At 43.8% G+C, this 23,818-nt stretch overlaps 1 protein-coding gene across 1 annotated transcript in view; it reads left to right on the top strand.

The window, feature by feature from the left end:
- Smyd3 (SET and MYND domain containing 3) overlaps positions 1-23,818 on the top strand; it is a 504,787-nt gene that overhangs the window by 473,385 nt on the left and 7,584 nt on the right. The window contains exon 11 of the mRNA XM_051186397.1: positions 18,856-18,964. Within this exon, the coding sequence (XP_051042354.1) occupies positions 18,856-18,964 (109 nt within the window). The remainder of the gene's footprint in view (positions 1-18,855; positions 18,965-23,818) is intronic.

The following is a 23,818-nucleotide window of genomic DNA, read 5'->3' as shown; positions in this document are numbered from 1 at the left end:
GACCTCTGACAGCAACCAGACCCACATTGGTATCACCACCTTCGACTTCCGTGGAATATAATGTGTCCAGAAATATAGAGTGAATTAAGAAGGAAATATATTTCCCTCACAGCAGAAACTAATGGGCATGCTGATTAGCTGAGATGGACGGCAGTCCAGTTTTAGATTGGACCCCAAGCTTTGTGTCAGCAATTTTGTGATTCACAAAGATGCTCAACCATCTCAACAAAAATAGGCACCATCAGTTCAAATGGTTCAAGTGAAGCCAGAAACTCCGGCTCCCCCTCTACTAAACTTAGCCTGGCCTCTGCTAGGAACTTCCTCTTTATTTGTGTAGTTTGTTCTGGCTTTTCTGAGAGCATTCATCCCTGGATGGTCAGGGAGGCTCAGTTGGGAGCAAGGCACAGGAAGTACAGTCAGGACCATCCTTGAAGAACTTTGTTGACCTTGACTCTGGCTGAACACACCACTGGACCTCATAATGCCTTAGCAGGCAGATCGTGGTGAGCCCCACTCATGACTCAGCTAGTCTAGCAGCCAGAGTAGTGTTAGTGTGTGGTTCACATGGCAAGTGGCATAGATGTATTTCTGCAATTGTGTTCTGCACTCATGATGCTCTGTAACTTTCCTTTTAAATCTGCTCTTTGAGTTCTTTGTGTTGTTTTAGAACCAGAATTTTGTACCTACTTTTCCCACTGCCCAGAATATTCTTTTTCAGTCAGTCTAATTTTGATTCATCTATCAACCTGTCCCCAGCAACAACAACAACAACAACAAAATCTCTCTTCTGAGAAGGTCCCTATGGATCAGAGTAGCTCTGCCTGCTGGAAGGTTTCCCCATTTTTGTTAGAACCTTACAAGTATTCCACGACATTTTGAAAAACCAACTGTGGAGAAATGAAGTTCAACTAACAAGTGAATCTTTTCCAATGTCTTTGTGAGCTCAGACTTGTGTAAAAAAAAACTGGGAGGTGTTCACCAAGGGAAGGAGATACCAGTAAGAAAGCCACTGTGAAGTTTTACACCAGTGTGGAAGATAAAGGTTGTCAGGGCGCAGGGGATGGAGGGGGTGAAGACAAATGATGCTTATTTTAAAATGTTGCTGTGCACCAGCCAGGCATCACGGCTGGACTTGGCAAAGTGATTGTAGAGGACATCGTCGCTACTCTGGGATTATGGGAGTCAAAAGAAATGGGAACTATATGCAAACAGAAGCCACAGACTGTTCTAGAGAGGAGACAGTGACTTTCCCTGACAGCAGAAGTGAGCCTTTTATTTAAAGCAAGACTAGCAGTAATTTGCACACGTGTTAAAAGATCTACTTCCAACTGTACAGCTCCTGAAATATCCCTAGCAAGGCAGTGGCTCAGCCCGGGAGATGATGTGCAGTCTCGAAAGGCAATGAGAAAGACACAAGCGTTGTAAAGGCACTGCCCTAATGAACATAGTTCTGTCTGCACCACCACCCACCTTCCAGCAAATTCTATTACTCCATCAGCCTGCTAGAGATCAGTCGGGTCTTCAGAGAATAGCTTGTGAAAGCTGAATTACTCCATGACAGGATTTTTGAAGACAATATAATTTGGCGTTCCTCAATTTCCTCTGACTTTGTGCAGAGAAAGTAGAAGCCTGTCATAAATATTTTCCGCAAATAGTGTTATAAACGGAAAGCACAGCTGGCGAGAAGTGTTCTGCTGTTTGCTTGGATGCTAGATTTGGGGTTTTCTGAGGGAAACAACCATGCTGGCAGATTCATTGGCTTCACATTTCTCCAACACGCTTCTTTTCCTCTCAGTTAAGTGATGAATTCAGTTCCGCCTGTGGACTCCTGGTGGTCGGGTAATGCTGGACTATGGGGATGCCTGTGCTTAGTGGATTCAGGGCATATTAGGGGCTATTGGAACTGATTGGAAATGTTATTGTGCACTGTTAGATGTTAACCCAGTGCACAGAGATGCCATGAACAAAACCGGTGGGGAGGGGAGGTTTAGTGAGGACTTGAGATGGTTTGGGAAGAGCACTCGGACCTCTGGTTCCACATCTTATACTTGTAGCAATAAAATGCAGTTTTTGCTAGTGGTCAGTGAAATTAGTGGCTATTAAATTGCAAAAAAAAAAAAAAACCATGAAAAGCATACACTTAAGTCTTTACCTTTTATTGTCCCATTACCTTCACTGGCCATATGATGACTACGGATTTTAGCTCAGTGCTTTTTTTTGTAACAGAGCTTGCTCTCAACTGTCAATCTCAAGTTTAAGTAGTGTCTAGAGACTCCAAGAATTCTTAAGAAAGGAACTTGGGCTGGCAAATTGGCTTAGTTGGGAAAGCACTTGCTGCCAAGTCTGGTGACCTGAGTTCAGTCCCTGGGTCTCACATGGTAGAAGTGAAGTGACTCCTCTTGTCCTCTGACCTTCACACATGTGCCTTGTCACATGTGCTCCTCCCACATTAATAAATACATTACCTATAGGTAAATGCAATAGAAAGGAAAACTTCACATCAATGGAAATCATGTAATTGTGAAATATGAGCATTCCAAAAGGCTCTGTGAGAAAGACAGAGGTACACGGTGTAGGGCAAACCCCTGTGAGAGGTAGTCACCCAACCACAGATAGGGATGGGGGATGGGTATGAAACACTCTCTAAATTATCCTTTAGATCCCCCCAGGAGGAGGCGCACTTGACCACATTAGATGCCCACTGGATGGGCCGGTATAATCATTTGTGTGAGTGATGGAATGTCCTTAAGCTGTTCTGGGTTTCAGATGCTCCCAGACAAGTGGGCCATCTAGCTGAGGCTCCAGATGTCATAGAGCAGGAAAGAGATGGGAAGAGATACCGACTCTCTCTCTCTCTCTCTCTCTCTCTCTCTCTCTCTCTCTCTCTCTAAAAGTCAGATATGGGAAGTTTGTAAATGTAGGGAGGGGCTGATTGTCTTCTATCTTGCATTTGGGAGTGGTTTCTTAACAGCAGTGAGTATTTGGAGCAGATCTGTTTAGCTGTAGATGGCTGGGGCTCTCTGTATGCCTCACTGACACACTGGGTTTCCCCAGGAGCAATGGAAACCTAGGGACAAAAGTCATGAATAGAAGCCCAGGACTTAAAAGAAAGTGCAGGCCTCTTCCTCTGTCTTGAACCAGTGTGTATCCCAGCCTTAAACTTAGGGTCTTTCTGGCACAGGCTCTGTATCTGGGATTGCAGATCTGTGCCACCAAGCCTAGCTTCTTGGGATGATTTAAAAAGTTGTTTGGTATTTTCTGCCCGTCTTCTACGTATTTTCAATTATGTAATCCATAAATAGAAACCTACCATTTCTTCCCTCGTGTCCTGTTCTTGTCCCATCTTACTGCCCTGGCTGTACTTCTACACCGAATTAAAAAGAGTGCAGTGGTGACAGTGGACATCCCCTGTTAGCATCAGTGTTAGAGAAAAAAGATTCAGACTTCATGAGTGGACATCCCCTGTTAGCATCAGTGTTAGAGAAAAAAGATTCAGACTTCATGATTGCCAGTGACATCATATGCCAGCTGCCCTTTGCCCCGTGCTCTTTCAATCTCTGCATCACATCTGTAAGTGGACAAAGGATGAGGATGCTGAATGTACAGCTAGTTTTTATAATCGTGTGTATTTTTGTCTGTTAGGAACTCCTTGACTGAAATGGCATCTTGTTTTGTCATTAATACATGATACATGTATATTGAAAAAGAAATACCCCGAATGCCCTTCTGCCAAGGCTTTTCCTTCTCTTATCACATTCATTGTCTCAGTATTTATACCAGTTTTCAGGCTGATACTCCCAGCCTCCCAGTCTTGCCACTTCCCACCTCTCTCTGCCTTGTTACAGTCTGTCCCTAGAGTCCGGGTCTGAGTCGATTGAGGAGAAAGTGGGCTAGGAAGGCTGTGAGGCCACTGCAGAAACCATTCCTACAGGGGACTCCGTTGTGCAGATTCCCGCTTGGTCTAGACTTGCATTTCTGGTCCATGATTCAGAGGGTGGGAAGGGTCTTTCCCAGCACCCAGGCAGACAGGTTTATTCGCATCCGGTGTCAGCATGCATTGCACACAGCACTGCTGTAGCTCAGGAGACACCCTGGACTCAGGCATTAGGCAACTCTCCTCTCACTCTGGCATTAGTCTGAGTTCTAATCACTTAGAATTTTTTTTTTACATATTAAAAGGCTGCTTTTATGACTTAATGGATATTTTAATAGCTAACTGGGAGTTTTGTAATTGTGTTAACTAGTCAGGTTTCATGTTAACTATATGATACCTACTATTATAACTATGTGATATATAAATATCAGATATACTGATCCTGAATGGTTACTCATTTTGTTATATGTGACTAGTCATACTCCCTGCTTCAGATCATTAAAATAGGACTGGTAGTGCAACTCAGTGTAGAAAGAGCATTTGCCTAGTCTTTTGAGGACCCGAGTTCAGTCTCCAGCACCACCAAATAAGTAAATAAGTAAATACTAAATAGCAAGCAGTCAATTAATTATACTTGAGGAAAAGAAAGAAAGAAAACATTGCCAGAGGTTTGTCAGAGCCTTCAAATTTTTCTCAGCCTTTGGACTAGGGAGATGGGCTCAGTGGATAAGGCACTTTCCATGCAAGTGTGAAGCCTGCGACTTGGATCTGCAGGACCCACGTAAAAATCTGGCAGTCATGGCAGCCCCTTCTAATCTCAGCACACTGGAGGCAGAAAAGGCACCAGTCAGCAGGCAAGCTGGCTGGCAAAGAATAGCCAAACCGGTGAGTTCTACATTCAGTGAGAGGCCTGCCCAGCTTCATGCCACCGCATAAATATGCATACATGCACACATGCACACACACGCACACACACCGCAACCATTACAATACACACTCAAAAATAACAACATAAAATAAACACTGGATTGTTTCTTCTGCAAAATGTTTAAATTCTTGAGTCATTTCCCCTCTTGACAATGGCAAAATACACATAGCTTCCAATGGCGGGGACCCCTCTTCTCAGGGCCAGCCTTTATAAACATGATGATGCTTGTAGGCTGAGGAAATGACTCGGTGAGTGAAAGCACTTGCCTGATGACATGAGTTTGATCACATCACTGAAACCCATGGAAAAAGCTAGGTGTAGTGGTGGCCATAAGTAATCACAGCATTCCCTTGGTGGGAAGGGAGGCAGAAACAGGAACAGGGCAGAAGTTCCTTAGGCCGGAGAGCCTGGAGTACGCAATACAGCAGAAGTAGGTAATGAGAGATCCTAAAGCAGAGGTTCTCAACCTGTGGGTCATGACCCCTAAAAGGTTACATGGGGGTCATATATCAGATGTTTGTATTATGATTCATAACAGTAGCAAATTACAGTATCAGCAAAATGGTTGGGGGACCTCCACAACACGAGGAATTGTATTAAAGGGTCACAGTCCTGGGAGGGTTGAGAACCACTATCCTAAAGGTAAAGGAAAGCACCAACTCCTCCAAGTTTTTCACTGACCACACACAGGCACTGTAACACATGAATCCTCATCATACTTCACACACACACACACACACACACACACACACACATACACACACAGAAAACAGCTTGATATTGGCACAAAAATAGACAAGTAGACCAATGGAATAGAAGTGAAAATCCTGACATTAACCCACACACCTACAAATACCTGATTTTTTTACAAAACAGCTAAAAGTATACAATGGGAAGAGGAAAGCATCTTCAACAAATGGTGCTGGCACAACTGGATGATGGTGTGTAGAAGACTGCAGATAGACTGATGTCTATCACCATGCATAAAAAAGTCTAAATGGATCAAAGACCTCAACATAAATCCAGCCACACTGAACCTTTTAGAAGATAAAATTGGAGGTATCCTTGAATAAATTGGTACAGGAGACTGCCTCCTGAACATAACTCCGGGGCACAGACACTGAGATTGACAAATAATAAATGGGACCTCCTCAAACTGAGAAGCTTCTGTAAGGCAAAGGACACAGTTAACAAGACCAAACAGCAGCCCACAGACTGGGAAAAGATCTTCACCAATCCTACATCTGACAGAGGGCTAATCTCCAAAATATACAAAGAACTCAAGAAACTAATCACCAAAACACCAAACAACCCTATTAAAAATGGGGTACAGAACTGAAAAGAGAACTCTCAATAGAGGAAATCAAAAAGGCTGAAAGACACTTAAGAAAGTACTCAACATCCTTAGCTATCAGGCAAATGCAAATCAAAAAGATGATAGATAGATAGATAGATAGATAGATAGATAGATAGAAAGAAAGGAAGGAAGGAAGAGAGAGAGAGAGAGGAGGGAAGGAAGGAGAGAGGGAGGGAGAAAAGGAAGAAAGGGAGCTAGATGTCTGCATTCTAGAAAACTGTTAAAACCTTGCAAGTTAAAAGTATGAAGGAAGCCATGACCACAAAGACTTCTCCAGAAACATGCAAGGAACTAAAGTGATGTGACCTCTGTGTGCAATGCAGTGGTCTAAAGGGAGGGTTGTGTATTTGGGTTCCAGAGAAGGGCAGGATTAGCCAGCTGTGTCTCCCTGACTTGTCAGAGAAGAATCCATTAGCCGAAGACTCAAGTATTGGGAAGATGCAGTTTTGTTTTTGTTTTTGTTTTCTAGATACCATGGAACTAGAAGATCATTACTAAGGACATGTCTTTTAACTCTTTTTTTTTAATTACTTATTTTTTATGTAAAAGGCTAGTTTTTAATCATATAGAGAAACGTTATATGTTTTAAAAGAATCGACTTTCATGCAAAATTGGGATATTCTGTACATATTTTGAAGTCAAGACCAGTGGTCGGAATTTCATCCTGGGTACACACTACCTGAGAGATCTTAAACAGACTCTGGGAAATTGTTTCCCAATACTTCTTAAACTTTAAATAGAGGTGAAGGAAGCACCTTTTAAATGAGCATACTGGTTGATAACAGAGAATACTAAATATAAAGTAATGTGGTTTCTTGAGACCTCGTCAAACAACTGTGCTGTTATTTGTCCCTTCTTCTTCCCCTCCTGTGCTGACCTCCCTCCATCCTCCCCAGGTGGATCCACCTGGCTAATTTTCATTTCTCTCTTCAAATCACCTGTATCCTCCTATTTCCCTCTCAAGCCCCACACATCAGGTCCCTTTACACTGGCCTTTGTAGTTAGTCCACGTTATATGCTCACATTTGAAGGTCAGGAACTAGAAACTACGGACTAGAGAGAATGTAGGGTGTTTGTCTCTCTGGGTGTAGACACTCAATATAATCTTGTCCTCACTCAATATAACCTTGTCCAGGTCCAGCCATTTACCTGAATGAACATTTCATGATTTCAGTTTTCTTTTCAGCTGAACAGTATTCCATGAGATATATATGCCACATTTCTATTATTCATTCATCTGCTGAAGGGCATGTAGGTTGCTTCCATTTCCTTGCTATTGGGAATAGAGCAACATTGAACGTGATTGAGCAGTATCAGTGAATAGGAAGCTGAATCCTTTGGGCATATGCCAAGGAATGGTATAGCTGGGCCATAGGGTAGATTTAGTTAATCTTTCTGAGGATTCCCCATAACTTATTTCCACAGTGGCTATGTAGTTTGCAGTGCCACCAACAGTAGGATCCCCCTTCCCATACATCCTCATTAGCATTTTTGAGAAGTTGTTTTATTGATCTTAGCCATTTTGACCTGGGTGAGATGAAACCTCAAAGATTTTCTAATTTGTATTTCCCCAGTTGCTAAGGATGATGGATGCTTTCTGAGATATTTCTTAACCATTTTGTATTTCTTCTACTGAGAATTCTCTGTTTAGAACCCTAGCCCATTTTTTAACTGGGTAAAGTCATACATATACAAACAACAAAAGTGGACTCAGCAGGATAACTGTGTGTGTGTGTGTGTGTGTGTGTGTGTGGTGTGTAATAATAAACATCAAAGAAAAAGAGAGAGATGGAGGCATGGGAGGAATTAGAGAGAAGGAAGAAAAGGGAAATGATCTAATTATATATATTTAAATTGATTTATTTGTATTTTTTCATACAGTATATTTTGATCATATTCTTTCCCTGTCCCAACTCCTCCTCAATCCTCCCCACCACCCTCCCTACCCAACTTCATGTTCTCTCTCTCTCTCTCTCTCTCTCTCTCTTTCTATCTCTCAAATAAATAAATAAAACTTAAAAAGAAATCTAGTAAGACAAAAAAGAAAATAATGAAGTATGGAGTCTATTCAGCTAAAAGGAGAAGCTATCTGAAGGCTTGGGCAGTGTGCGATGGCCCTGTTTGTGTAATATAAAATTGTGGGGTTAGAGGGGGCACCTCTGCTAGCCTGGTCCTGCAGCACTAAACCAGTGACACTGGGTTTGATTAGCACTTCAGAGCTACTCATTCTGCCAGGATCTATTAAATCCATCAGAAAGGTAGGAAAATTTGTGTCAATACACAATATGAAAGGAGTAATTAGCTCTTGTTTTCTGAAGTATGCTGAACTACATATAGTCCATAACATTCATGATCATTTTCAAGACAGCCAGAGACTTTTTGATGGTTAAATGTTGGGAGATACACAAGTATTAATTATTTTTAATTCATCATTACATTGTATACATGTATTGGATTGGATTTGATACTTTAAATTTTAAAAGTTACTAGCTCTACCATTTCTCTCAATTTACTCAATATCTTTATGGCTTGGTTTCCAGATTTTGAAAAAGAAATGTTGTTAATAGAAGTTCAACTATTTTTAAGTATGCAGTTCTGGGTTTTATAAATGTGTAAAGGTTATATACACTGAAGGCACTATAATCAATGTTTAAAATATTCCTCCCTGCACCACCATGTTTCATTTGCTTGCAGTCAGTGCCTGCTCCCTGAAATAGCTCTAGGCAGCTGCAAAGGTGCATGCTGCCTCAGTGGTTTTGCTTTTTCTAGGAATTTCATGTCTATGGAATCATAGTTAGAGTGGGTCTTAGTTACAGTTACTATTGCTGTGAAGAAACAGCTTGACCAAGACAACATGGGGAAGAATGGGTCTATTTGACTGGTATTTCCACATTCACAGTCAAAGGAAGTCACAAGAACTCAAGCAGGGCAGGAACCTGAAGGCAGAGGCCATGGAGGGGTGCTGCTTACTGGTCCGCTCCTCAAGACTTGCTCGACCTGCTTTCTCATCAAACCCAGGACCACCATCACAGAGATGGCACACACATGCCCACAATGGCTGGGCCCTCCCCCATCAATCACTAATTAAGAAAATGCCTTACAGACTTGTCTGATCTCGATCTTACAGAGCCATTTTCTTAGTTGAGCTTCCCTTCTCTCAGGTGACCCTGTCTTGTGTCAAGTTAACATAAAACTAGCCAGCTAACAATGCATGCTCTCATTTGATTGCTTTCTTTCACTCGGCATAATATTGCAGAAGTTTGTCTGTAGTACATACCATCTATCCATTCCTGTCCCCTGCTGATCCAGGAGGATTTCCCATTAGATCCATTGTTTTGGTAGATGCCAGGCTTGCTCTTACGTCCTGCCAGCCCCACAGTCATTGTATCATCCTTCTTGCTTCTTAGGGGTCCTTCTGGCTCTTACTGTTTCACAGCACTTCCTGTATTTTTAATGGCTTTTAATATTTTACATAACTTTTCAGGAAAGAAAAAGAATGATCCCTGGCCTGCGGCCATACTTGAAACAGAGTGGAAACAAAGTTTCACAAATTTTGAACAGGTTCAACTAAGTATTTTTAAAATCTTAGAAAAGTAAGTGTTCGAAGTCCACTAACAATACAGTAATGACAGAATGGCACAGTCCTGTCAGTGTTCAGCTGCCAAGAGGCTTCAGTGGTCGCACTCAACCTCAGAGCTGGCTTCCATTGCCTGTATAAGAAGGAAGAATAGAGTGTAGGGGACTAATGGAAATGTCATGATAAAAATAGCATTCCCGTGATTTCTCCAGAACTTAGTAACTAATGTATAGTCATTGTAGAATTCATTATCGTGGTGGACCCTTCTCAAACACTTAAAAACATCATCAGATATTTCATACCTTAAAATGGTGCTGCAACATATGAAACAGGCTAGAGACAGGCAAAGGACAATCGTGTCACTATTAGGAGTAGTAAAAAGAAAGCTACTAGCATGTAGTAGAATGTTGTCCCATCTTCCCTGGCATTCCCTCCACAGTTTGCCGGACAGTTTCCCTACTTTGCTCCGTGTCGTTCGTTAGTGGGCACGAGGAGCAGGTTTGGCTGAGTGGAGAGGAAACCAGTACAGAAATCCAGCCTTTGATGAAGAGTCAAGCAATCATTTGGTGAGACAGGGAGCACATTCAGAGTGGTACGACCACACACAGATACAGAGACAGTCTGAAAGTTACAGATGTAAGCCATGGGCACTCCGTTCCCAGTTCAGTTTCCTTAAAGAAACATCAAAATCCAGATGTCATGGCTCAAAATTGGTTCACCTGTCTGCATGTGACTTCTAATAGGCAGTGTATAGAAGCAGCCTGGCTGTTCCAGCTGCAGCCAGGCTTTCTGTGTGGATGCACACGCACCCTGATTTTAAAACAAATACGCAAATGTAGAAAGCACCCAATTGAGCCTTTTGGCTCCTAGAAAATGAGCCACTTACTCTACTGGTCTTGATGGAAGCAGGTGTGGGACTGTCTGCTGAAGCATGGACAGCCTCTCCAGGATCACATCCTGGAAGAAAACTGACTCTTGTTTCTCCAACAGCCATCAGTGGCCAACAGTTCCTGGGCAAGGGTGGGACTTCGTGAACCCTGTCCCCATTCCAGGCTAGGGTTTTGGCCGATTAGCTTTTGCACAGGTCTGAAGAGTGTACTGAGTTCATGGGTGCTGCAGCCCTGTGGTGACTGGCAAATACTGTTTTGATGCAGATGTCACCTACCTCTGGTTCCTACAATCTTTCTGCCTTTGTCTAGGACCCCCACACCCATACTCCACTTTTTTAACTGTAGCAATGGCAAGTGATTTTCCATGTCTTGTAACTAATTGTCATGCATTTATCATCCCTAAGAGTTTGTGTTTGAGTGTTGTTGTGTGCATTCCCAGAGCATACAGCGCCATCCTGTCACTTTTCTAGACCTGGGCAATGTGATAACACAGTCACTAAGCTGCTGCACTAAGGAGCTGCTGTCTCCTTTATTCCAATTTGCCACTTTGCAGCCCAGTTTCTGCTCCTGAGTCTGGATTATATGGACATTTAGACTAAATAAAAAGCTTCTTCCGATTCTTAACATCTATGTAGAGATTCATCTCAACAATGGCTCATACACACATGTCTCCTGACCATCAGGTTTGTGAGAAGAAGGAAGCCCCACCTTTTGGGCAAAGGGCCTACTTGGAAATGCATACGAGAAGTGAAACATGAGATGTGTTATTTTGTGTACAGAAACGGCCCTGCTTACTAATTTTGTGGTGTAAAAGAAACCCAAGAAAGCCTTCATTGTAATGTTGTCAGGTCCCGTTACAGTGTGGGTCTGTGAATGTTCTTCTCACACTAAGTAAAGTGCACAGAGGTGACAGAAACGCATCTGACTTTCCCGGTGGCATGGGACGTGGTGGCACATGTCATAGGCATAGTAGGAGTTGAGGGCTTGAGGCACAAGTGGGAATCACAGCTGATCTCCCCAGTGCTAGGAGGGATGGAGGTTGGACACTGCTGCAGGTCCATCCTTTGGGGATTAACAGCTTTCTGAACTAATGGTGTGGGTTAAGTGAGGTCACAGTAATGGCTTCTTGGGCAGTGTGGTCTGTCTTTCCTCTCTGGCTTTGTTTCCTGTTAGAGAGGGTCAGAGGGAGCAGGAGAAGGAAACAGCAAAAAAGTTATTTGTTACAAATCAAAGCTTCCCTGTCACAGAGACATAAATAAGTTCCATACAACAGCTGCTTTAAATTAAACAGAGCCAGGGGCGCATAGGGGGTTCTATGTAGCCTTGTCCCAGTTACCCATGGTGCTCCTGATTCCTCCCAGCGATTGGAGTCCTGAAGCCAAGTCTCTCAGTACTGAGTACAAGCTGCTGCTTCTGCCTTTTTAGCTGTCAGATCTGTGTCTGGAACAGAGTGGAGGAGCAAGTGCTACATCTCATTCTGTGTTGTTTCAATTTAAGTCTCAGAATGGAATAAAACTCCAGTGCCTTTGAGGACTTGTGGCTATAGGAACCTTCCTTCCTTTCTTCCTTCCTCCCTCCCTTCCTTCCTTCCCTTCTTTCCTTCATTTTCTTCCTTCCTTCCTTTCTTTCCTTCCTTCCTTTCCTCCCTCCCTTCCTTCCTCCCCCCACCCCCCACCCTCCTTCTTCATGAAAGGTAGAATTTTAATAACTGCTTTTGGCACCAGGTTGTCAAGCTTGCAAAATAATTGAAAATTCCTCATGGGGTGATATTGTTGAAAAGCTTACTTTCACATAGAAGATACACAGTACTTCATCAAGGTACTACTGCTCCAACGGCTGTAGTCAAGCTACCGCCATCTGTACAGTCAACCCAAGGTAGTCTGTAGCCTGTGAGCGGTGAAACTATGCAAGTAGGGCACAGGGTCTTAAAAGACAAGGGTCCACCATCTGTAAAGGGAGAAAAGTAAAACCCAGTGATGTAGGTAGTTTTAGTTTGATTTGGTTCAGTTAAGAAAACTGTCAGACATTCACAGAAGTGCAGTATAGGATGAGCCTTCATATCGAGTGCCTGGCTTCTGTGATGACCACTGTTATCTCTAACCCTTCCCAACTCTTTCCCGCTGGTGAACGGTCTTCACAAAGATGTATCTTTGAATCTGTGTCTTGCTGTCTTTTATTATTTGTCAAATTTCTCGGGCTTAATGCTTCAGACTTTGTTCTGCCCCACTACTTCCCTTCTCTCCTTTGAAATTCCAGCTAGTGTGCATTTCCTGTGAATTATGATAAATGCATTCATTCATACTGAACTCCAGTTCACAAACCCAGAGCCAGGACTAATCTGACTAACTCATTAGTTATCACTTCTAGAGTTTGTGGTTGCCAATTGTTATGTAATTCTTGTTTTTGTGAATATCCTTTCTTAATATTTTAATCTTCAAATATATTTATTACTAGCCTTTTTTGGTCTTTAGACAGGAATGTCTCTTCATAACCCTGGCTGTACTGGAACTCATTATGTAGACCAGACTGGCCTCATACTCATAGAGATCTGCCTGTTCCTGCCTCCTGAGTCAACACTCAGATTAAAATTGTGCACCACCACACCTGGCTTATAAGTCTTTCTCAGAACCTAGGTATTTTAGTACAAAATCTGTCCCACTGTATTTCCTCTCCCTTGATCTTCTGACAATTAGTTACCGCTTTGACTGACTGCAGAATATTGTACAGAGAAATCAAACAGATAGCTTGAGTCATTCACAGAAGTATATTTTTGCTGTTAGCAATCAAAGTAAAAAACGTTTCACCTTAATTCAGGCAAGTTTTGGATTATGTGATTCATTCTGGCTGGTAGCTGCCCTATTTCTGGTCTACCACACTACTCCTAGTTTGCAGTCCTTTGGAAGTCACTAATGGAAGCCTGATATCGACTCAGGTGCTTCCTCCTTGTTGAGTCCTCAGAATAGGTTACTATGTCACCTGTCAGTGAGGCCATCAAAGCCAATGCTTAGCTTGACTGGTTTTCCTGGACCTGGCTCTCTTTTCAAAGCATCACAAGAAGTAGCTCTGCTAGTAAGTCTCACCTCCTTAAGCTTCCAGTCTTTTCCACAACTGTGAGTCGTTAGGCCCCTGCTGCTCCCATGGTCTGGCTTACCTTCAAAAAAGGTTGTTTTTTTTTTTTAAATATTTTGACCATTTTTTCTTGTTCGTAGCAGGAGCCGGTCTGAAGCAAGCTAATCCACCAGTGCTGGGAAAAGGGATTCTGTTGAAGATATTTAAGTCACATCTCAGACATTACATCACTTAACACAAAACAGGTGGACATTTCCTTAAAGTCCAAATGCCATCGAGTGCTCAGATTTCCTCCGTTATCTGAGAAAGGCCTTCTAACCATTGCTTGGCTTCAATCAGGATTCACAGGCCTGTGTATTGCATGTGCTCATTACAGCTCTTAAGTCTTTAAATCTCAACCGTTTTCACTGTCCTCTCTTCTTTTTCCTTTCATGGCCTGTTAAGGACCCTGGATCCAGGTTCTGTGGATTCCCACAGCCTGGACTCAGCCAGCTGCTTCTACGCTCTACTTTATCACTCGTGCTTCCCATAAAATGGAATTAAACTTTATGGGCTCCATTAGATTCTGTTTGGGTTTGTTGGTTTCTGTTTGGTTTGGCAAGGATGCTGTACCAGACAGAACTCAGTGTCTGGTTGCCCCATGTCAGTGACTGATGAGTGGGTTCAGATGGCAACAACCTAACCCCACTACTGGAAGATTCCCTACCATCTTCTCATCTAGTAGCTTTATCTTGTGATACATTTCCCCCCCCTGGGCCAGATTTTCAGGAGTTGCAAACTGGGTTTTCAAGCTCCATCACCATGCCCCCTTTCTCAGCTAAAACCCATACAACTAGATCTACATATTCATTCAGAGCTGTAGATTCAACAAGCAGATTAAGCCTGTATAGGTTTAGAACCAGCAAATGCTTGATGTGGGTTTTAAAAGCAGGCCTGAGCACTACATGCCTCACTCCCTATAAATGGCAAGCTCAGCCACCGTTTAAGCGAGGTGACAGTTGCTGTTTCACATGGAGAAAAGTGGGCATGCAGAGAAGGCATCTTTTCTCTGTGTCCTTTGAATTCTCAAAGACTCCAATTCCCTGACCCTCCTCCTGTGCTTAGACATGAGAGCAAGACCTTGTGTGCCTGCAGCTGGGAAACAGCTGGAACTGGAGCTGGTGTGTGTGCTTCCTCTGTTCTCTGTTCAGGCTCCTTCCCTCTGTGCACTTACCACAACAGGACAGAGGGCCTTGTTTACATCCTAGGCCCAGCCTTCGGGTGTATGGGACTGCTTGCCTTGTTCCTATGAAAAGAAGACTTGTAATGTTCAGATGAGTACAATACCCAGTGAGCTGACTGTGGTGTTATATAATTCTCAGGTGTGTTTTTGTTGAGGTATTTCTGAGTCTGGGGTCCGTGCATCCCAGCAGGTCTCCAGATCCTGTTGAGTCAATTCTATGGCCTTATTTGTCTCAAATCCTCCTTTTTTCTTTTTTTCTTTTCTTTTTTTTTTTTTTTTTTTTTGTGGCCACAGCCTTAACCCAACTGTCTCTGATATATCATTTTCTCCCTCTACTCAGGTAAACAAGTTGGAACTGAATATGTGACTTGCAGAATTTGAGCACTAAATCACTGTCTTTCCTGAATGTTATTTTAACTCTTGTATGAATGCTTTTCCATGTCAGGTGGGATCATTGGGGAAACATGTCTGTCCAATGTGGTATTTCCCCCTGAGCCTGGGCGTGATCCTGCATAGACATCAGGGTTTCTAGTTTTCTGTTTCCTATCTAGGGAAGCATTTTTCCCTCAAGACAGTGCTATTGGTAGGAGGACTTGGGAGCTGGGTATGTCTCAGTCACCTCCCTCCAGCCTCCCTGACCATGCCCCTTCCCACGCTCCTCAGGCTGAGCCCAGCATCCCATCTTCTCAGTCTAAACCAGAGCTCCCTTTTGTCATTCACCAAGTCATTGTGGTCCTTGCTGCTTCCCGAGCACCAATACCTGCGCTGGGAGCACAGAGGGATGGATACTCATGCCCCTGTCTATGTTGTAACTTAATCCTTTGTTTGTCAGCTTAGCTTCATGTCCACTGGGGTAAGAATGCACCTTGGGCTCTGGAAGAGGCTTGAAAGTACTAGACCCAGAACTCAGCATCTCACAGCTGTGCATTCCCCCTCGCTTTCACCCCCTCATTCCCATTCCACACACTACCCCCCTCCCCCGCCTGCCCGCAAACCTTCCTGGTCTCTGTGAAGCCTTGTTGATATCTGATAGCCCTGTAGGTGAAGACTAGCAGACCCTCCACTCTCTCCTCATTTCCCTGTACAGGAGGTTCATGGAAAGCCCACACCCCAAGCGGGCCACCCAGCAGGGGTGAGCCTCCCACAGAGCTCCCTGGGGTGCTGCTGCAGCCAGTAAACCTGACTCTGATTGCACATGTCAGCCAGGAAGCCTCTGGGAACCAAAGTCTCTGGCTGCCCCTGACTAAGAGCCCACTCACTGAATTTTTGTGTGGTTCCCTCTCCCGCCTCCCCACAGGAACCCCTGCTCACCCTCTCTTAAGAAACTCCACTCAGTTTTTAATCTTCTGGTGACCGAGGCAGGTACCTGTCAAGGCGTAATTATGCACCACTTTCCCTGCCATCACAGAACCGAAGGCTTTCTTTCTCTCTGCTCGCTGACATGACAGACACCCACTTAGCGGAGAGATTATTAGTATAAAATTACTTTTTGGCCTTTAAATTTAACTATACCATATTCACAGCAATAAAATAAAACCCCAAATCCAGGTGTGCCTTTCAGGGAACGTGTCTGGGGCAATTACCTTCTGATAATGGCGTCCAGCACTTAAGCCTTTTGTCTGGGGATCTTGAAACCAGTTCCATACAACTCCATAATGATGTTCATTCTGGAAGGGACAAGAGGTTGACCTCGGAGCATACACCGGAGATGAAGGGGATCGTGGACCCAGGTGTCTGCTTTGTCCTCATCTCCTCCCTCTCTGGATCTTTAAAGAGGCACGGTCCACCTTCTGTGGCACAGTGCTTGCCTCCAGGTTAGCAATCTACCTTCCTGAGAGCATGAATGGATAGGTCTCTGTATCAGATTTCATGGGGAGGAGCTGAATCAAGGGAAGGGGGTGTGGAAGATGTGTTAGGCTTAACTGTGGGCTAGGCGGGCTCATAGATAGAGCAGAGCCACACAGGCTAGCACTGTTGAAATCAGCCCCTGGACTGTGTGTGTGGCCATGGGCTATACAGACAGATGCCTCCATGTCCACATCAGGAGTGTGCCCTGCTTGTCCTCCCTGGTGCCTAAATGCCCATCCTTCTCCTTCTAGTACAGTTGTTCCAAGTTCTCGGGCCAGCTTCCCGTACCATGTGTCCTTCTCCAATCCACCCAGCACCAGCCGGTTCCCTCCATTAACTGTTGTATCACCGTCGCCCTCCACTCACATCAACAAATGGGAACTGGATATATGACTTGCAGGATTTGAGCACTGAATCATTCTCCTTGCTTATTTTAACTCTCCTATGAATGTTTGTCTGTGTCTGGTGGGATCATTGGGCATTGAGGGAAACACTCTCATATGTCCAGTGTTGTGTTTCCACTTGAGCCTGAACATGATCTCACACAGGCAGCAGAAGCTCCATCCAGAGTTCAATTACAGCAATGATTCTTAGCCAGGGTCACAACCTCTATCGTCCAAAAACCTTTACATTATGGTTCATAACAGTAGCAAAATCACAGTTATGACATAGCAATGGAAACAGTTTTGTGGTTGGGGGTCACCACAACACAGCATAGGGAGGTTGAGAAACACTGGCCTAGAGTCTATTGGAGGCAGAGCAGACAATACTGTAGGAGTCAGTCTGATACAACACAGCCCTAGTCTTCATTATCTGACCCACCATCACATCCATCCTATGCTGTGCTACACGCCTGTGACCATTGGTAGTAACTGTCAACTCAATAGCTAGGAGACAGCTGTGGGCACACCTATTCAGGGTCGTTGAAGGGTTAGCCTCTGAGAAGGTCTATAGGGAGTTGTCTTGATTGTGTTGATGTGGAAGAAGGACCCTCTTAATGATGGGCAGGACCGGTCCCTGGACTAGAGCTCTCATGCTGTGTGAAATGCAGAGGGCAAGCTGAACATCAGTGTGTATGAGTTTATTGCTATCCTTTTCTGATGGTGGATGGGCATAATATTACAAACGGTCTCTGTCGAGTCCCTGACACTGAATTCTGTGCCAGGATGGGCTGTAGCCTGGAGCTGTCATCCAATGAACCCTTTCTCCTCTAAATTACTTTTTGTCATGGCATTTTATTGTGGAAACAGGAGGAGAAACTAAGACAGTGAGAAAGACTTCGTGTATGAGCTGAGTTACTTATACATGAGAACACATACAATGGTGAGAAAATGTAAACACACAGGTACTATAGAAAGGTGGCCCGTGATGGATGCTACAACCAAGACTGAGTCAGAGGACTTTGCAGAGGAGGTGTGGCAGACTCTATTCAGAATCAGAGAAATGTCCATTCATTTAGTCAACAAAGATATATTGATAGTGTGCAGGGATACCCCCGATGCTGCTTCTGCAGAGGAGGGAGGCCTGGAGGGTCACGTGACCATCATTAGAGCCATCTCTTAGATAATACTGGCCCTGTGCCCTCCCAGTTTAAGCTGCTCTTCATCTGTGAGCCTGTGCAGCCTGTGGTTAAAAGCTCCTGTGTAGCCGATCCCCATATGTATGTATGTATGTATGTATGTATGTATGTATGTATGTATATCTCCGATCCCCTAATATATATATATATATGGGCTAGTGCTGGAGCATTGTGGAAGAGGACCTGGATCAGATTCATAATCCAGAGTGTAGTGTAGTATCCTCTAGATATAATTGCAGAGGTCTAGGATTTCTCTTTTCTACTGTTAACCATAAAGCCATCCATTTGTATCATTCAGTCCCATCCCCAGTGCAGAAGGTACTCTAGTGATCTGAAGAAAGGTTATTGTGTATCACTTCATCTCTGGTATTAGCTTTTGGATCACCAACTAATTTCCCTTAAGGAACTCACATTCACAGCCAGCTACTCCCCTCTTTCCAAGTCTTCGGATGAAATACCGACTGCGAAGGTGAGAGGTACTGACACTGTTTGCCCTTTTGATGTCTTCTAGGATCTTTTTCCCTGGAAGTCATCCCGTCCGAGGCGTGCAAGTGATGAAAGTTGGCAAGCTGCAGCTACACCAGGGCATGTTTCCCCAAGCCATGAAGAATCTGAGGCTGGTGAGTGTGCCAAGACATGGGTTCTGCCAGGTGTACCTTCCTCTAGTTGTTGCCAGGCCTCTATTTGGTGACTGCTGAGCTCTGTTTTTAGCGTGCGAACACACACACACACAAGTGTGCTGGTAAATGTTTAACAACCATCTCTAAAACATTTGTAACACTTGCCAATTTCTGTGGAATAAATGAACCCAAATGTAATTCATTTTACACTACCAGTATAGACTCAACCTGCTTGTGTATTAAGTGTGCATGTGTGTGCACATGTGTGTGCAGATGCTTGTATAGGTGGGTGTACATGCATGTGGAGGCCAGAGGTCAACCAGGGCTCATTCTCGAGAGCCATCTACCTTATTTGGGGGAAACGTGGGTGGATCTTTCTGGCTTGGAGCTCACCAATTGAACTAGACTGTCTCCATTTCCCCAGCATTGGGGATTACAAGTCCACTCATCTACCCTGCTTCTAACATGGGTCCTAGAGCTCAAACTCATGTCCTCATGATTGCATGACACTTAACCTACTGAACTATCTCCCTGAGTTCCTAATCATGATGATTTTAACAGTCACTCTTGCAAACTGGTGTGAGTCTCAGAACACCACTACACGTGGGCCCTGTCCTACAATTCACCCTTCTCCACCTTCTCTGAACACAGCATGTCTCTTCTTATGGGAGGCAAGACCTGGCCATCAGTCTCTAGTCTCTATTGTCTGCATCTCCCCTTTCCTCTCTCAGTGCCAGAACAAGGTATTGGCCTTTGTCAATCCTGGCTTACTAACTTAGGTCTTCACAAAGACTTTTCTCTACCTTCCATGTAGCCCCTGGCTCCAGGACTCTACTGGCCCATCAGGGCCCAGCTCTAACGTCCTTGTTTTCTTGGTTCTTACAGCTGTTGCTGGTTCCTCATTTTAGTGTGGGGACCGCTTTCCCAACCCCAGCAACCTGGAAGTCATTGTTACTGTCCTTGTAACTAGCTCAGCATCAGGCAAAATACCTAGAGCTAATAATGTATCTGTTGTTGGGGGAAGGGACGAGTGAGAAGTCAATACAATCTTAGCAGTAAGTGTTGGAAATTGAAATGAAGACCTGGGTTATTGCTGGAAAGCATTGCCAAAGAGTCATTTATTTTCACCCTCTAAGTAGTTCCTCTGCCCAGAACAGCCCAGGACTTTTCTGGCTCGGCCTTCCCACACCTTCATACTTCCTTTCAACAGTCCATGGCAGTCAGGTGCTTATCTGTCTCTGCACTGAGGGGTCATAGGAGACCTGGGCTTCCTTGGGGAGCCTTTGACACCTGAAGGGGTCTTCTGGGACCCAGTACTCAAGAGCACTGGTAGAAGGATTGGGCACCACAGCAAGACTTCCCAGGGAGTGTCTAGAGGTTGACTGAGCCCACATCATGGCATTTTTAGATAAGAAAGGTGATAACGCCAACTTGTATTGAATGCTAACCACACCGTCTGCTTCTGCTTCCTAAGTGACATCAGGTGTCAGCCAATGGGAACAAGACTGGGGCTTTGTGGAAGTGCCCCTCTCTTTCCCTTCCTCCTTGGTATCTTTCCAAGATAAATGCAAGGACACTCTCCTTCAGTCTTGGGGAAATGTCCCTTCCCTTGTCTGGTCAAGTACCTGTCCACCAGTTAGTCCAGCTGGACAGGGAATGCTTCCTTCCCTCTGCCAAGTGAAGGTCCCAAAGGAAAGCAACAATGTAGTGAATTCTCCCCACATATGCCATGCACCCCACCCGGAGTTGCCATGTAGACAGGTATTTCATAAGTGATCAAACTGGCCCTTTGCTCTATGTGGGGCTCATGCATACATGGATATACTTGGTCCTCATGACAGATGAAGCTGTAAGGCAAGACAGGTGTTTCCGCTCATGTTTCGAAAATGAAACACTAAGTGCAAGAGGTGCAAAGGCCCATTTAAATCTCTTTGAGGCACAGCCAGTTCTGTGTATTCCACTTAATTCAATATGAGTTGCTGATTAAATTAACACTGCTACACTGAGTGAGACCCATTATCATCCCTACAGTTTAATGGAGGAGACAGACATGGGAAAAGTTTTTAAAAATCTACACTAGAATGCAAGGCTTCTTTCTTCTCTCAACTGTCCCATTTAAGTAGGTGATGATCTCTGGAAACACTCAGCATACAGAAATGCCTTCAAGCCCAGCTGAATTCCTGATGCCGTTTTGGAGGCAAGCTTGGGGAGACATGTGAGCATGTCTGGCTCTCTTCCATTCTTCACTGGGGGCTGAATCCTGGCCATCACTGTAGCACTTCAGCTGGGGGCATCAAACATGCTCAGCCGCAAAAGACAACCCTCGGCCCCAGTCTGCACCCTGCTTTCCAGTCCTTCGTAACAGCCAAATCATGCAATTGTACTCTTCCTATTTCTTACCTCTATAGCAGTTTTTAATCTCTGTGCTCATGTTCAGGAATCTGATCAGAGCCTCTGCCTCGCCAGAGGAAAGTAAACAGATCCACAGTCTTGTATAGAAGCCCTCAAAGCCTTTCTAAGACTCTTTAAGCATGTTTGGGCCCTCTGCACATGCAGTGTCATAACTTGGCATGTGGGTCAGCAGGAGGGAGAAAGAGAGAACAAGAGGGAAAAGGACATGAAAGTGCCACCGATGCCATCAAAGCTGATGACTCTGATACTTACGAATGTCACCTACTAAATTCCAATAGGAAATAATAACATCAAGTGTGTGTTTTTAAACAATGAGAAAGAGGAGATGCAACTAGAGAGATGGCTCAGTGTTTAAAAGTGCTTCCAGAAGACATGAGTTCATTTCCCAACACCCACTTTCGAAGGCTTACAACCTCTTGTAACTCCAGCTTCATAGAATCCAACACTCTTTGACTTCTGTGGGCCCATGGGGGTATGCTCTCAATCATGCACACTCACTCACACACCACACCGCACCACACACACACACACCACATACATATACACACACACACGCCGCATACATGTTTTTAATATCAAATTTTATAAAATGACATCTGACATGCAAGCATGGTGATTAAATCATCTTAAAGCAAAGAAGCACAAATTTCCCTATTAGTGATTCCATAGTGGCAAGGTGGAAACCTGGACTCATGCCTCCCACCCTCTTCCAGAGTGATGCCAGGGGCAGCCGGATGGAACAAGGTTTGCATAAATTCAGATTCTCAACAAGTTCCAAATTTCAGTCAAAAATCACTCACCATACAAAGAAACAGTCTTAATCTTTAACAGCGATCAGCAGATGCCAGCTTTGAGATGGCAGATCCATTAGCATCATTTGACAGAGATTTTACAACAGCCATTATTGAGCTGCTTCAGTGAGCAATTACAAATCCTATCCAAACAAACAAACAAACAAAAAAAATAGGAAGTCTTGGTGAAGAGAGAAAAGATGCGAAGGAACAAATAGAAATTTAAGAGCAATAAGTTCAGTAAGCAAACCAGTGGAGAGGAACTCGGCAATGGAAGAGAGGTCACAGCATGGACTGGGAAATTCAAAGACAGAAGGATAGGATAGGAACTGCCCATTCTGGAAGCAATCGCAAGGAGAAAAGCATAGTAAAAGTAAAACAAAAGAAGACCTTAGGGACCTGGGGACCGATGGCCAGTAATGTTAGGCATCTGACATTACATTCCTAGAAGGAGAAGAGAAATAGGAAATATAGAAAGTTCTTGAAACAATAGTAGAGGCATCCAAACTAGAAAAGAAAAAGTAAGCTTTATTTCTGTCCACCAATGACAAAACTTTATGTTGAAACACATACACACACACACACACACACACACACTCACGCACGCACATGAGCACATATGCACACATTATATCTGATAAATTAATTAAATTAGTATAATCTAAAGTCAACATTCATAAGTCATATGTGGTTCTATATACTAATGAAAATAGAAACTGACTATTTCCATTTGTAATGCCATAAAATACTTAGAAATTAACCAAAGTGATGAAGGAAAGACATTAAAATATAAACAGTGATATATCATACATACGGATTGGGAAACTGAAGATATCAGCATTTCTCAGAGTCATGTACACATTCCCATCAGAAGCCAATGATCTATTTTTTTTTAACAAAATAGAAAAATCAATCATTAAATTCACATGGACACTCAAGAGATCCCCAACAAAACAGCCAAAACAAATGTCTACAAAGAACCATGTTAGAGAATGCTAATTCATGATTTCAAAACTTACTACAAAGCTATAGTAATCAAAATAGTGTGTTACTGGTATTCAGTTGGATACACAGACAAATGTGTACACGATAGAAACACAGAACTAGACCCTCATGCATATGAAAAAGTAATTTTCAACAGCACCACTCACTAACTACATATGACATGCATGGACTGTATGATTCCGCATTTGTGAGGCTCCTAGAGCAGCTGCACACAGCAGACAGCAGAGCAGTGGTTAGCGGGGTCTGAGGGGAACACCTAGCATAGGTACTTGCTGTGTGAGAGATACACCCTTTCAGCATGGCATGGTGCAGATATTCTGTACATGGATGACAGGCATGGTTTCCCAATAGTGTGAACTGTGAATGTACCTGTGCTGCTCATACACCTAAAGATGGCCAACATGGCGTCTTACTAAGGATTCCTGTTGCTGTGATTAAATGCCATAACCAAAAGCAACATACTGAGGGAAGGGTTTATTTTATCTTACAGCTTGTAAATTTACCACTGACAGAAGCCAGGGCAGAAATTTGGGGCAGGAACCTAGAGGCAGGAACTGAGCAGAAGCCATCCGTGGAGGAGCACTGCTTACTGACATGCTCTCCCTGGCTTAATTTGCTTTCTTATACAGTTCAGGCTCACCTACTG

This window comes from Phodopus roborovskii, unplaced genomic scaffold (genome assembly GCF_943737965.1).
Source record: "Phodopus roborovskii unplaced genomic scaffold, PHOROB, whole genome shotgun sequence".
Taxonomy (NCBI): Eukaryota; Metazoa; Chordata; class Mammalia; order Rodentia; family Cricetidae; genus Phodopus; species Phodopus roborovskii.
The sequence above is the reverse complement of the archived record's forward strand: the minus strand, read 5'-3'. Positions and strand labels throughout refer to the sequence as shown.